Consider the following 14894-nt stretch of genomic DNA (forward strand, 5'->3'; position numbering starts at 1 on the left):
CTCCACCATTAAAATGTGGAGATGGCTCTGCAGTAAGATGCATCCGTGGGAGTTTCCCAAGTGTTGGTACATGTACACATTTCCTCCTGCCTTGGGTTTTTGTTTCTGTTGTTTTTTGAGACAGGGTTTCTCTTGACCGCGTTGGCTGTTCTGGACTCGCTTTGTGGACCAGGCTGGCTTTGAACTCAAGAGATCTGCCTGCCTCTGCCTCCCTAGGTGCTGGGATTACAGGTGTGCACCACGGTGCCCAGCTGCTACATGTACACATTTTTAAACTATTACATGCACATCTCCCTTTGTAGATCAGGGCTGGGCTCAAACTCACAGCTATCCCCCTGCCTCTGCCTCCCTGAGGGCTGGGATTACAGGCGTGCGCCACCATGTTATTCTTTGTCCCATGTTTCTCAGCCAGGCTTAATTCACATCCTTGATTACCTCCAGGGCATCCATTTTCCTGTAAACAGTTTTGTTTATGGCTGAAAGCAACTCTATTGTGTATATTTGTTTTCCTCACCCACTTCTGTCATTGGACACAGAGGGTGGCTGCCTGTTCTTCGGTGCGGGGGCTCCTCTATGGAATGCCAACCGCCAGAACTTCAGGAGATGCTCAAGTGTGGCAGAGGCCAGTGAGACCAAGCTGCTGTGGAAGACCTATCACCAACTTCTTGAGAATCTTCTGGACCTCTTCCACAGAGGCTGGGGTAGTTTGCATTCTCACCAGCAGTGCGTTGAATGTCCGATGTCATACACACCCTCGACAGCACTTGTCCTAACTGGCTGAGGTGAGGCAGAATCTCAACATAGGCTTTTGCTGTTTGAACCCAGGGCATCCTGGGTAATGAGCAAGTATCCCACCTAAGCCACACCCCAGCCACTTGCCTGAAAACCTGCGGACATTCATCTTCACTGTCTCAAGCCTTGAGGTTCGTCTGTTCATTTCATGAGATCATTTACCTACTAAGCTGTTTTTCCTTAGATTTTTTTTTTAAGTTCTTTATATATTCTGGATTGTTTGGCAGTGCTGGAAAGAGCCCAGAACCTTCCTGACACACACCAGGCAAGCATGTAACCACCAAGCCACACCCCAACCCAGAAGGTAGCACCTGAAACTAGAAAAGGGTTGAGACGTGCATAGCAAACCTTCCAGAAAACTCAAGTCTGGCCTCAGTAGCAACCAGGAAATCGGTGAGCTGTCATCCTCCTTGTCACAGCAGAAGTCGGCGAGGCGTTCAGCCACCATTCCATGTAGGAACGGTCAACTTTCATGAATAGCCAAACCCCTGGGACCAAGGCCACTGTCACACTATGGAGACACTAGGGAGAGGCTGAGGGCATCACATGTCATGTGAGCTGATGCTCAGATGGCAGGCGCGCCTGAGGTTCCTGGATGCTGAACGTTGTGCCTTCTCCCTGGACACCAAATTGCCAGGGCCCACACGTGGGGATGGCCTGATGGGGAGGCTGCGGGAGGTATCCGTGGGACTAGAGCATGGTGCCAAGGTGAAACATCCCCCAAGTGTTGTGTCTCAGCTGGGAGAGCAGACCTGGAGGGGTGGGCCTTTAAAGGCTCAGCCCCCTGACTATCATGACATGAGCGGCCTCCATCACAGTCTGTCTTGTGTGAGGCCAACTCCACACGGAGAAGCCTGACCAGCCCTTGCCCCTTGGCTGCTTCTCAGGCACAGCATCACCACAACACAGATGGCCTGAGAGTCCAGGTCTCACTTGCAGTGACAGACTGGGGAAACTGGCCGTACAGTGCGCAGAACAAACGGCCTTGGTTTTGGTTTTGTTATTTTGAGGCAAGAGTCTCACATAGCCCAGGTTGGCCTCAAACTTGCTAAACGGTCAAGCAATAAATACCTTGAACTTGTGGTCCTCCTGCCTCCACTCCCTAGAGTGTTGATAATGAGCTTGGGCCGCCACACAGAGCCAGCTTATGCACTGGCGTGGGGACAGGGGGTGGTAGTCCCACTTCATGCATGTGAGGCAAGCACTCTACCAACGAAAGCCCATTGGGTCTTTAAGACAGGGTCTTGCTAAGTAGCTCAGGCTGGCCTTAAAGTCACTATGTGGCTCAGGCAGCACTTGGAATGTTGGGATTCTAACCGACACTGAATACACCGCCACTGGAGGCCACTCAGTGAGGGCCAGGTCCCACAGTGATCTTTGTGTGAGCACGGGAGGGGGGGGCGACGACACACACGTGAGCCTGCGCAGCTGCTGTGCCAGCAAGCGTAGGAATGAGCAAATGAGCGCGGAGGGTCGGGAGCCAGCCTCCTTCTCCACTCTGGAACGTGTCCTTGCTCACACAAACTTTAATCTGCCCAGGCACCCCTCTGTGACGTGTCCTTAAGAAAGCCACTCAGATATACACCAGATAAGTGACAACAGCCACCGGGATTGTTTATAACCACAGAAGGCAGGAAGCAAACTGAATGGTGGCTGTTTGGGGAATGGTTTAATCAACAGCCACACAACGCAGCTGGGGCCGCACGGACATACCCCACGGCCACGGCCCACGGCACCACGGCCCACAGCCATGCATGTGTGAGAGCATGGCCACGCCAGCAGCTGCCAAGCAGCCAGTTCAAAACTGGCTTTCAAAATGTGCACACAAATCCCTAGAGTGTGCACTCGCAAAAGAGAGAGACTAGCAGGGAGGCCCACAACCCTCTCCTAGTGATATATCCAAGGTGGGACATCCAGACACGGAAAAAATAGTGGTGGAAGTCACCAACAGTGTTCTGGGGCACCAGAGGGGTCACAAAGAGCACAGCACGCTGCATGGAGAGTGGGCTGGAGGCAGACCCAGCCACTAGCGGCAGAGGCCTCCTGGCCACTTTGCTCCTTGGCAGAGAGCCTGAGTGTGATCGTGAGGGGTGCATGGGAGCCTGGGGGGGCAAAGGCACAGAGGCTGGAGAGAGCTTGGCATGTTCCCAAACTGTATGGTGGGGTGGGGCCGGGCAGGGCCAGTGGGTGCTTAGTGGAGAGAGGGACACAGTACCACATGGTGGGACAGTTGCACGGTGCCCAGGGAAGCCAGGGGGCCTGAGGTGGCTACAGGGAGGTACATGACAGCTCTCAGTCAACAGGAACAGAGAGAGTCTCGGGGACAGAATGAGGGACCTACGAGAAGGCCAGAGGGCTCGTGGGAAGGGACAGCCTTCCATTTTCATGCAATAGGGAGACGGAAGGGGCAGGGAGTCAGTCCTCTAGGGTGGCCACGGACAAGAGGCTCTGGGGGGGCTCTAGGAGATGCCGCTGCTCACCGGCCGCTGCCCCCGCCCCCGCCGCCGCCCTGGCCCCCGGCGTCTGGTGCTCCCGACATCATGAGGAACAGCACAACCGGAATGATGTACATCCACTGCAGGTGAGACAGACGGACAAAGACACGAGAGGAAGGGAGGTAAGTGATGAGGCTGGCCCAGGGCAGGGGCCACAGAGGGGAGGGGCTGGGTCCCCTAGACACTACAGGCAGGGCCAAGGCAGGGGCAGGGACAGGAGGGCGTGGGCAGAAGGTAAGGTGGGCAGGGATCTGGGTCCTCACTCAGGCCTCCGTTGGCGCTGGCGCAGGCCCTGGGGCAGCAGGACGAAGGGCTGTGAGCAACACGGCCCCCCCCAGGATGAGGTGCCACTGAGGAGGGAGGGAGGCAGGTCAGCAGCCTGGCCATGGTTAGGGCCAGCCCTCAAGTAAATGCAGAGACACGGGGCTGAGGGTTGCCAGGCCTCAGTTCCTGTAACAGGGGCTTCTGAGGCCCCAGGGGAAGGAGCTTGGCTCAGTGTCACTGGCCTCAGCACCCTCCCACCTCTCCCTGGAGCCACACTGGCCTTGCTGGGCGCTTACCTTGTTGGGGCTGGCACAAGTCTCCAGCCTCAAGGGGTGGCTGACTACGTGCAGTCTGCTCCTCGGGAGGGTCTAACCCCTCCACACCCCAGGCCCATTCAGGAGCCCGGGCGTTACAGACACCTCAGGCTGGCAGGCTGCCCTCCGCACCTCCGCCTGCATCTACTCCAGGGCAACCTGCCTCCAGGCCCTGGGCCTCCCATGGCTGCAACCCCCTCAAGCTCCCTCACTTCTCCGGACACTGGGCTGCCCCTTCCCACCTGGCCCTCCTGCATGTGTGCCCACAGCTTTCCTGTCCATGCCTTACACACTGCTGTTCCCATCCTGGGATGCCTGTGCCTGCAGACCGCCAGCCTAGCCCAGGGCTGTTGAGCTTTTGGAGCCACTTCAGCCGGGTACAACTCAGGTGGGGTCCACAGCCCTCAGCCTCCCAAGTAGAGGAACAAACACAGGCCCCCTGCAGGCGGGGTCAAGGAGCCACACTCACGTATTTGGCAAAGAAGGACTTCTGCTCCTGAGGGTTCTTGGCCTTCTGAGCTTGTTCCATCTCTAAGCGCTCAATGAAGGCTGCAGTCTCAGGGCTAAACACGAGGGAAGGGACAAGGTGAGGGGTAGAGCCCCAGTACCTGGGCACCTGAGGCAGCCAGCGGCCCTGGCCTCCCCTCCAGCTCTCACCCTGGGGCGGTGCCTGGAGGCCGCAGCTGCACAGATGTGTTGAACAGCTCCAGGTCCTCATCCTCCACCTCGGAGCCCCGGCAGCCCCCGGGGTACACCACCACTGACAGGCCCACCACGTTGCCAGCCACATCCACATGCAAGGTCAGCTGGTCCGAGAGGTGCGACTCTACCAGGGAGCACTGTGGGAGGTGGGGTGGGGTGGTCAGGGAGCCGCTCAGCTCTGCCACACTCCCCCACAGATGAGCCTGCACCCCACCTCCAGGTCCCAACTGCAGGAGTTCAACCTGAACTGTTCCTCAGGGCCCCACAGTGAGGGGCTCCATAAAGGCTAGGGGGACACTGAGGCAGGCAGGAATGTAGACAGCCCTCATCAGTGACTTACCGCTGGGACAAAAGAAGACACGTAGCCGCCAGCTTCTGAGCCATCAAGTGTTCCCGGCCTCCTTGGGACCCGGACCCTGTAGAGGCCATTGAGAGCAGCCACATCCTGCAGGTATGCGAAGCCGGGTGACCTGGAGTGCCAGCCCACCAGGCTGATCGGGAGAATGCTCCCTGAACCTGGTCCTCACAGCATCTCCCACAACCCTTGGCTCACAAAGAGTCTGCCCACACGGGTGGCCTGGCTACCAAGTGAGGCTACAACAGCAGGGCTGCCCTACCCCTGGTGGAAAAGCCACATTAGCAACTGTGCAACCAAGCACTGAGACTGACCCAGCACAGCTGGTCCCCACCCCAAAGGCACCTAAAGGCAGGTGCTTCAAATGGTTGCCCACAGAGGAAGCGAAGACAGAGAATCCCAAGGAGACCAGGAGAGAGAGACACGGCACCGCAGGCACCAAGGCAGACAGCCACTGCAGCACAGCAAGTTTTCCCGTCACCCTCACACTGGGCAGAAGTAAAATTGCAACATGGTAGCTTCTGGAGGGAGCAAGGACAGAGCCCACCCGGGACAAGGCGAGACCTCCTGTCTAATGACAGCTGTTTTGGGCTTTCCCTTGGGAAGGCAGTTAAGTGCCCCATGGGGAGGGGTGGCTGAGCTAGGCGCCAAGCCCATTCAGCTGCCAGGAGCCTCACCCGGAGCCGACCCCGCTCCTCCTCGCTGAGCTGCCGCTGTGTCGCTGACAAGGTGCCATCCTGCTGGTTCCAGAGCAGTGAGCCACGCTTCTGGAAGTTGGCTCCATCGCCTGTGGGGAACCGGGCTTAGTTACAATCGCCTACAGAGTGACCTGCCCCATCTCAGCAACAGGAGGCCTGTTCACCTACCTGTTTGCTGCCCCAGAGGGCAGCCCGGGCTGAGTCTCCCAAGGCCTGCACTGCCTTACAAGACGGCTCTGGGATGGTTAGAGGAACTCTGTGGGCCAACAAGGGCCTGGCTGTCACAAGTGCCTGCCTGGCTCCACTTAAGGAGCTGTGGGCAAAGCTAACAGCTAGCTCCCATAGCAAAGCTCACAGCCCCTTTAGTCAGGCAGATGTTGGGGCTGGCCCAGCTCTGCCTTCCCTGAAAGAGGGGGCCCTGTGCCGCTGCCCAGACCTCTTTGCTCTGCAGCCCAGACCTCTTTGCTCTGCAGCAAAAAGGGCCAGTGCCCCCACAGACTGCCTCACGAAACTAACTAGGGCCATCTGAGGGAGCAAAGGCAGAACACAGGTCAGAGGTCAGAGGTGTCTGCTCCTACTTTCCTTCTTCAGCTGACTGGGAGTGGGGTGGCTGCCACAGGTCTGGAGGCAAGAAGGAAGTAGTTATATACACACAGTGATGCGTGTGTATCCTCCGTGTGCGTATGCAGGTAAATACACACACGTGGATACTTAGACATGCATATGTGTGTACACAGATGTGTATATGTACTGCTAGCCTGTTGTATTTAGTTTCTGTGAAAGGAAACTTTACTGGAACAAAGCAATAGTACAGGTGACAGGTGACAGAGGTAAAACCTGTCCAGACCGACAGCTAGCCACATGAGTAACAGCATCAGGGGCACTGATGGCTAGTTTTAATTGACACAGTCTAGAGCCACCAGGGAAGAGGGTCTCAGTGAGAGCCTGTCTAGGTGAGGCTGGCGTATGGGTGAATGCCTTGATCAGTCACTGAGGTAGGAAGGCCCACCCACTGTGGGTGGGGCCATTCCCTGGGCTTGGGCCTTGAACTACATTAAGTGAAAAGAGGGGCTGAGCACAGGTGAGCGCGTGTGCATTCATCTCTCTGCTCTGGACTAAGGATGTGATCTAACCAGCGTTTGAAGCTCCTGATGTGACAACCCCATTATGATGGACAGTAACTGGAACTGTGAAAGAAAATAAAACTTCAAAGGTGAAAACCACAAAAAGACCTGCAATATCTACACAAACAAGCAAAAACTGGTCTGTTTTCTGGCAAGTTAAGTGGTTAAGGCAACTCAAAACAACCTTTGGGTATCTGTTTAAGCAAGTTACAGAAGCCCAAAAAACAAAAACAAACAAACAAACAAAAAACAAAACCCAACTAGCCGTATCATAATACGCAGATGGTCACGGCTGTACATATTTGGGTAGGGTCACTGAGTCAAGGTTCCTGGGAATTTACCCTCCAGGCACTAGAGTCAAGGACAAATGGCTAGTAGGTACCTACATGGATCCTGGCATAAAATAGTTTCCTTTACCATCATACATGAACATTTATTATATGGACATGTACATATACACATGTACATGTAAGCTCACACACGTGTACACACACACGCACATACACACGTATGTTTATGTGTGCGGTATGTGTGTACATATATAATATCCACTAACAGAAATGCACCCCAGGCCCCTGGGCATGCCCAGCAAGCATTCAACCTTGAACCCCTGAAGTCAGGTGTGGGGCATCTAAAAGCAGCTTGTCTTCACCTGTCTGTCCTTTTGGCCCTCTCCCCCACAGGAGACCTGTAAGGCTGAAGACAAAATGAGCTCACCAATCTCAAATGAATGCTCCAGCAGCAATGCCACAGTGCCACAGCTCTCCCCGTCACGGCCATCAGCTCCAGCCTGCAGGAGAGACAAGGCCCCGCGTAAGGACCACTCAAGCCCTGGGCAAGGCAGAACCCACTGGTCCCAGGACAGAACGGCAGACTGAACAAGTCTCATTGGCTTCCCCAGGACTGCGCCCTCATGAATATTCACGTGGTAGATTTCCATAGCCCAGAAGAAAACCCTACAAATATGCTTAACCTAACCGTTACTCTCATGTCCAAGACCCAGACCATTATCTTTCCTTTGTTTTTTGCGAGTCTCACTGCAGCCTCTCTGGGTCAGGATCCTTCTGCCTCCACCTCCCGGTGCTGGTTTTACAGGCAAGCAGCACCCCACTCTGCTCCCCAAGTCCCTGTCAAGCTCGCCACCGGTGAGTTCACAAGACACCGGCTTCCTCTGCACATCTGTGAACACCTGGCCATTCACACCGTGAGGAATTCCACCTCTCTCCAGTGTGTCCTGCATCCTCCGCCTCTGCTCCACGTTCTCAAAGAGTCTCACTAAAGCACGCCCAGGCTTCCCTCGACTCAAGACCATCCTCCTGCCTCAACCTGCTGAGTGCTGGAATTACAGATAAGTACCATCACCACCAGTTTAATTTTTTGTGGTTTTTCTTTTCTTTTCTTTTTAAATTTTGTGTACGGGTGTTTGCTGCATGTACATCTGTGTCCCGTGTGTGTTCCTGGTAGGCCAGAAGAGGGTGTCCAATCCCCTAGGAACTGGAGTTTCCAGACAGTTGTGAGCTGCCAAGTGGGTGCTGGGACTCAGATGCAGGTAGGTACTGCAGAAGAGCAACCAGTGCTCTTAACGCCCATTTCCCTAGCACTGTTTTTTGAGTTTTCTGAAACAGGGCTTTAGGTAGCCCAGGCAATCTTGCCTTGGATAACCTGGCACTCCTAGGACCTCAGGACTGCACCCCCACAGCCAGGCCTAGGCCTTTTCTTCTCTTAGTTTCAAGCTTCTCCTAACGAGGATCCTACAGCACTCTGGATCCTGCAGGGCCTGCTTTCTTCACGCACACTCAGGAGATCGACTCCACCCCTACAGCTCCCGCACTGCTTTTCTGCCATATTTTTTATTATTTATTTATTGACTCGGGGGTCTCACAACGTAGCCCCGGCTGGCCCTAGAACTCCGTATATACTAGGCTGGCCTCGAATTCAGAAATCCACCCGTCTCTGCCTCCCAAACACTGGTACTGAAAGCGTGCAGCACCACACCCACTCTTTTGGTTTTTTTGGGTTTTAGTTTTGTTTTGTTTTGTTTTTTTCGAGACAGGGTTTCTCTGTGTAGCCCTGGCTGTCCTGAACTCGCTTTTATAGACCAGGCTGGCCTCGAACTCACAGAGATCCGCCTGCTTCTGCCTCCCAAGTGCTGGGACTACAGGCGTGCGCCACCGCGCTCGGCTCGTTTGTGGTTTTGAGACAATCTGATGCAGCCTTAAGCTGGCCTCAAACTCCTTGGTCCTCCGGCCTCATCCTGTCCCATGGATGGCGTGCACCACCACCCCAAGCCTCGACCTCCGTCAGCTGAGGCTCCAAGCAAACCACATCCTCTCATGAATATTCAGGACGCGGCCCATCTAGCGCCGGCAGGAGGAGGCCGCCCCGCCCCGCCCGCGAGCACTCACCCCGCGCGCCGCGGCCCCGACCCGGCAGCCGCTGCCTCGGGCTCTGCTAGGAGCCGCGGCTGCCATCAGCAAAAGCACTAGCAGCCGGGTCACCCCGGCACCTGCAGCGACCATAGCGAGGCGCTGAGAAGAGCCGGGCGCCGTAAAGCACGCCGGGAGTCACAGAGCGCATCCTAAGGCTCGTCGTGCGCATGCGCCGAACACCGCGCCTGCGCACTAGCGCCCGTCCGCCGGCTCCCTCCCGCAGGGCGGCCATTTCTCCCTCCGGATCTCTAGGGCTCACCCTCCGGGTGACACTGCCTAGGAGAGACATGACGGTCTTGACGTCACCTAACGCCGGGCGCCTGTTGTGACGTCACATACGTTAGCCCCTCCCCACCCTCCCGTCCCTTAGCACTCTGGTCTTGGCTCCACCCTACCTACGTTCCCACCCAGGGCCGGGGCGTGGCGATGAAGGGCAGGCGTGATCCGAACCGGGCCCACGACGGTGCAGGTGAGACCGGTTCTGATGGGATGGGAGGTGAGAGCGGTTGGCCGGTGAGGAAACCAGGAAGGCATGGGGCTGGCCATGCGAAGGCCGGTGCCTCGCGTGCGCCCCGTGTCCGGGGACTTGTACCTGGCCTCCTGGGGTGGATGCCAGCCCTTCACTCCTGCAGACCACCGCCTGGTCCCAGCCTACGCCCCGTGCCGCCCTGGGCGCCTCCAGCGCCACCTCCTGAGCGGCGAGTTCGACCAGCTGCGCGACTTCCCCATCTTTGAGAGCAACTTCGTGCAGGTGTGGAAGTGGAGCCCCCACCCCCCACCCCCCGGACCTCCGCCCTTTAATGTATGGAGCCCCTGCTCCGGGAACTGTGGCTGACCACCCCCACCCCCACCCCCAAGATCCAGCATCGCCCTGTTGAACTCCGTGTTCCACATGACCTCCAAGCCCTGTCACCTCATATCACCTATCCTTTGGCTTGTTTGTGACTTCAGAAACCTTTGTCTCAGTTTCCTTGACTGCACACACTTAATGGTTCTTGTCCTTTAATCCTAAAACATTTTTAGTGGTGCTGTGGACTGGTACCCAGGGCCTCACTCATGTTAGGCAGGGGCTCTACCCCTTAGCTACACTTCCAGCCTTGCAGTGGGGGACTCTAGGCAAGCGCTATATACCTAGCCACATTGCCAGCACCTTACCTGCTGTTCAGCTCCCCTAGTTCAGACCTTTCACCCTGTCAAGATTATCGACATCCATCAGATCCCTGTTCAATCCTGTTCTCCATCTACCCCGCCTTAACCTCTGGCCCCAGGTGACCCGATTTGGAGAAGTCGCCAACAAGGTCACCATGGGGGTGGCAGCCTCTAGTCCAGCCCTGGAACTGCCAGACCTGCTGCTGCTGGCCGGCCCGGACAAGGAGAATGGACGCCTGCAGCTCCTCGGGTGACTGCCCCTCCTGGTCCCAACCCCTCCAACCATTCCCGCCACCATTCTGCGACCCAGGCTCCAGGACCAAGAACACCACCAGTGCTTCCCAGGCCACCCCACTCAGAAAGATGACAGGGCAGTTCCCAGAGGGCAGAAGTCAGGGTCAGGTCGGTGACTGGTTTTACACAAGGCTTTCCAGGTGTACCTCTGTCCCAGAAAGATAAAGCTCAGAGACCAGGCCCCTGGCCCAGGGTCCCACAGAGAGTGGGTCAACAGGTGGGTCTAGAACCCGAGACGCCTCACAACCCAGATCGCACAGTTCCCCAGGTTCAAGGCCCCTCCTCCCCTCTGCTGTGGAAACAATACCATCAGTACAAACCTCACAGTCCCAAAGCATCCCTTCTCCCAGCCCGGTGCCTGACCCAGTTCAGCTACAAGCAGGAAACATGTACATACTGTACAGTACATGTGCCTGTGCACGTATTTCTTTGGGGTCCTGAATCCTTACCCATCCTATCTCAGTTATGAAAGACAGGGAGAAAAATAGAAAAAGGCCAAGCCTAATAATAAAGTCCTGTCATCCCAGCAACTTGGGAGGCTGAGGCAGGAGGATTACAAGTTTGAGGCCAAGTTGAGCTGTAAAAGTGACTTCCAGGGCAGCCTGGACAGCTTAGTCTTTAAGATAAAAGTAAAAAGGAGCTACTGGGAGAGTGTGACTCAAAAGTGTTTGCAGGACAAGGATTAGAGTCAGAATTCCCGGCACCCATGAAAAAAACAAAAAACCAGGGACCACAGTAATCCCGGTGTTGGGAGAGACAAAGTCAGGCCAATGCTTGGAGCTTGCTGGCGGCCAGTCTTTCTAATCATTTGGCTGCAGGTCAAGTGAGAAAGTCTGTCTCAAAAAATAAGCTGGGAGGATGATAAAGGAAAACACTTAACATTTACCTGCAAGAGAAAACGCCACATGCAAGAACATATATACACATAAGGCATTTTTAAAAAACATTTATTTATTATGTATACAGTGCTCTGCCTGCATGTAGGCATGCTGGCCAGAAGAGGGCGCCAGATCTCACTGTAGATGGTTGTGAGCCACCATGCGGTTGCTGGGAATTGAACTCAAGACCTTTGGAAGATCAGCCAGTGCTCTTAACCTCTGAGCCATCTCTCCAGCCCCACATAAGGCATTTTTAAAGAGGGTGTGATGTATAGTTCATTTGCCTACCATGCACAAGGAAGGGAGGGAAGAAGGAAAGAGTACATTTTCAGCTGGGCATGATGATTCACATCTTTAATCACAGCACTTGAGAGGCCGAGGCAGGCAAATCTCTGAGTTTAGGGCCAGCCTGGTCTACAAGTTCCAGTCAGCCAGGCTATATGAGACTGTCTCAAAAAAAATGAAAGGAGCAAGAAAAAAAAACATGCCTAAATTCACTTAAGTATCTTCTTACCTAAGTGGAGAACACTACTCAGTTCCCTGCCCTGGTAAATTACACTGTTTCCAACCAGCATTAAATACTCAATACAAGCTTGGGGTCCCTCTCACCCTGTCCTCACCTGCCTGCAGCCAACAAAGTGATACAAAACTGGAATCCCAGCGCTCAGGAGGATCAGAAATTCAGGGCCAGGCTCAGTGACACAACCAGGTCTGGCCAGCCTCGGCTAATGAGACCTTGTCAACGAAACAAGCTCTGTTGCCGACCAGGCCCACCCCCGCTCCAGGAGGCTCCCGCGTCCAGGCTGAGCCAGCGTACAGGTCAGCCGCCTCAGAGCTTCGGACCGAGCCCTGCCTTCGCTGTCTCTTTCCTGTGCGTCAGATAAGAGCATCTGGAACAGGGGACAAGAGGGTGCTTCCCATTTGTGTTTCATGAAGCACCTCGCACAGCATGAGCAGTGTGTAAATACCACACTTAGGGGACATCTAAGTGTACACAGGTTTTGTCCGGTGACTTGAGGTCACCGCGTAGCAGGGAGCGTGTGTTGCATGTGTTTGTGTGCATGAGTGAAGAGATTGAACACATCAGGTCCTACAGGCGACGGGACCAGGCCAGACGGGGGTGCGGAGGCCACTGCTGTAGCTGACCCCAGAGTTAGGAACACAGGCCTGGCTTCTACTCCTTGCTCTGTGGCCTGGGCCAGGTTACTCTCTCTGGACTGTCTCTCCCTTCCCTTTGTTGGACCTTGAATCTAGCTGAAAGCATGAGCCATTTAAATCTTCGACAAGCATCTTTCTAGGAGTTCAGCATAGCAGGGAAAACAGGACTCGGCAAAATCTGCCCAGAGGTCAGAGCCCAAGGAGCTCACATGGTAGGCGCTAGTGAAGTCAGTAGCGTGAGATGCTCTGGTCCACAGCCCTCACTTTGGACCCAGCCTTGACTTTCTTGGGCCAAGCTAAGATGATAAGCATGGCCTGGTGGGGCTCAGGTGGGGCTACAGGTATAGCTGGAAGGTGTAGCTGTGAGGAGTTGGCAGCAGGACAGGACCAGGATGCGAGAGAGGAAGGAGGTCGAGGTAGGGGTCTGGTGGCTGGCCCCCTGAGGCCTCCCACAACCCAACCAGAAATGGGAGTCCGCAAAGAGATCGCGACAGGACTAGAAACACAGAGAGGCCCTGACTGAACTGTCCCCTTTCCCTGTCAGGCTGTTCCCATTGCAATTCGTTCAGCTGTTTGTGCACAGCGAAAGCCGGCAACAGCTCAAGGTCAAGTTCCCCACTGGCCGTGCCTTCTACCTGCAGCTGCGAGCCCCACCTGAGACCCGCGACTGCGAGTTCGGCCGCTGGGTCCGGCTGCTCTACCGGCTGCGCTTCCATTCACCCGCCAGTGCTGTGCCCTTCACTCATGAGGACACCTCCCCTGACGAGGAGGAGGAGGACGAGGAGGAGGAAGAGGTCAAGGAAGGGCAATTTCGGCCCCAGGAGGTGAGGGCGGGGCCGCGAGCCCAGGGATGTTGGGCCAGGAAGGATGGAAAGGGACCAGGTAGGCCTGCTGGGGCCTGGACTTGTGGGTCTGAGGGAGGGAGGGCTGGATCCCGGACACCTGGGTCTGAGGGAGGAGGACCAGGGCAGGATCCCTGGAGAGAGGTAACTGATCCATTCCTTCTGCTTCTTCGGGGTTCTAAGGAGAAGGCTATAGGGTCTGCTGCAGAGTGAGGACTGTGTGGCTGGTATTCCAGCCCACGTGCCTGTAGGTTCTGAAGAGAGAGCACACAGCCCTCCCCGACCTCCCCTTGCCACTACATGGGTTCTAACTTACTCACTGAAGGGATGGGCTACACCTGCCCATGCATGCCCAGTTCCCTGAAAGCGGAACTGGAGAGGACAGTTGTGAAAGATGGGGGCTCTTCCCAAGACATCCACAGGCCCACCTATCCTATGCTCTCCTCCTTAGCCTCAAGCCACAGAGGCCAGACTGGACCCGCAGGTCTCAGAGCTCTGGGGCCTCTGATTCAGACAAGATCCTTCCAGATCGCCAAAGGACCAAAGATCAAGCCAGCTCATCTCAGAGACAGAGGTGGAATTTTAAAGTTAATAAAGATCTGCTCTTAAGAACAAGTCCCAAGTCCAGCCTCTCTATGCCACAATCGCCAAGGCAACAGGTCTCCCCTGGGTGACTGTGCCTCTGTGCCCTGCTTCCCACTCTTCCCACGGCCTTTCCAGTTGCCTTCTCGTCTTTTCCCTCTGCTGGAGATGAAACTCAGAGCCTCCCACATTCTAAGGAAGCCCTCTACCACCGAGTCCCACCCCATCCCCTCACTATGGGGTTCTGGGCAGGGGCTCTACCACTGAGCCACACCCCATCCCCTCACTATGGGGTTCTAGGCAGGGGCTCTACCACTGAGCCACACCCCATCCCTTCACTATGGGGTTCTAGGCAGGGGCTCTACCACTGAGTCACACCCCATCCCCTCACTATGGGGTTCTAGGCAGGGGCTCTACCACTGAGCCACACCCCATCCCCTCACTATTGTGTTCTAGGCAGGGGCTCTACCACTGAGTCACACCCCATCCCCTCACTATGGGGTTCTAGGCAGGGGCTCTACCACTGAGCCACACCCCATCCCCTCACTATGGGGTTCTAGGCAGGGGCTCTACCACCGAGTCCCACCCCATCCCCTCACTATGGGGTTCTAGGCAGGGGCCCTACCACTGAGTCACACCCCATCCCCTCACTATGGGGTTCTGGGCAGGGGCTCTACCACTGAGCCACGCCCCATCCCCTCACTATGGGGTTCTGGGCAGGGGCTCTACCACTGAGTCACACCCCATCCCTTCACTATGGGGTTCTGGGCAGGGGCTCTACCACTGAGTCACACCCCATCCCCTCACTATGGGGTTCT

At 55.8% G+C, this 14894-nt stretch overlaps 2 protein-coding genes across 4 annotated transcripts; one reads left to right on the forward strand and one right to left on the reverse strand.

The window, feature by feature from the left end:
- Window positions 1-2442: 2442 nt before the first annotated feature.
- On the reverse strand, window positions 2443-9329 carry EMC10 (ER membrane protein complex subunit 10). Of its 2 annotated transcripts, XM_084771087.1 has the most exons (8): window positions 9150-9329; window positions 7462-7534; window positions 5600-5709; window positions 4908-5012; window positions 4523-4704; window positions 4335-4428; window positions 3551-3637; window positions 2443-3367 (listed from the first exon to the last, which is right to left on the reverse strand). In XM_084771087.1, the coding sequence occupies exons 1-7, from the start codon at window positions 9261-9263 to the stop codon at window positions 3551-3553; spliced, it is 765 nt and encodes a 254-aa protein (XP_084627213.1). In that variant the 5' UTR covers window positions 9264-9329; the 3' UTR covers window positions 2443-3367. The 2 variants fall into 2 exon arrangements, with proteins under 2 accessions (XP_084627213.1, XP_084627212.1); XM_084771086.1 differs by lacking the exon at window positions 3551-3637 and having other exon boundaries at window positions 9150-9328.
- A 69-nt stretch (window positions 9330-9398) lies between these two features.
- On the forward strand, window positions 9399-14109 carry GARIN5A (golgi associated RAB2 interactor 5A). 2 transcript variants are annotated; one of them, XM_084771109.1, is made up of 5 exons: window positions 9399-9642; window positions 9806-9924; window positions 10442-10572; window positions 13197-13476; window positions 13946-14109. In XM_084771109.1, the coding sequence occupies exons 1-5, from the start codon at window positions 9600-9602 to the stop codon at window positions 14000-14002; spliced, it is 630 nt and encodes a 209-aa protein (XP_084627235.1). In that variant the 5' UTR covers window positions 9399-9599; the 3' UTR covers window positions 14003-14109. The 2 variants fall into 2 exon arrangements, with proteins under 2 accessions (XP_084627235.1, XP_084627234.1); XM_084771108.1 differs by lacking the exon at window positions 9399-9642 and having other exon boundaries at window positions 9649-9924.
- Window positions 14110-14894: the final 785 nt, after the last annotated feature.

This window comes from Acomys minous (genome assembly GCF_964271855.1).
Source record: "Acomys minous genome assembly, chromosome: 2".
In the NCBI taxonomy this organism is placed as follows: Eukaryota; Metazoa; Chordata; class Mammalia; order Rodentia; family Muridae; genus Acomys; species Acomys minous.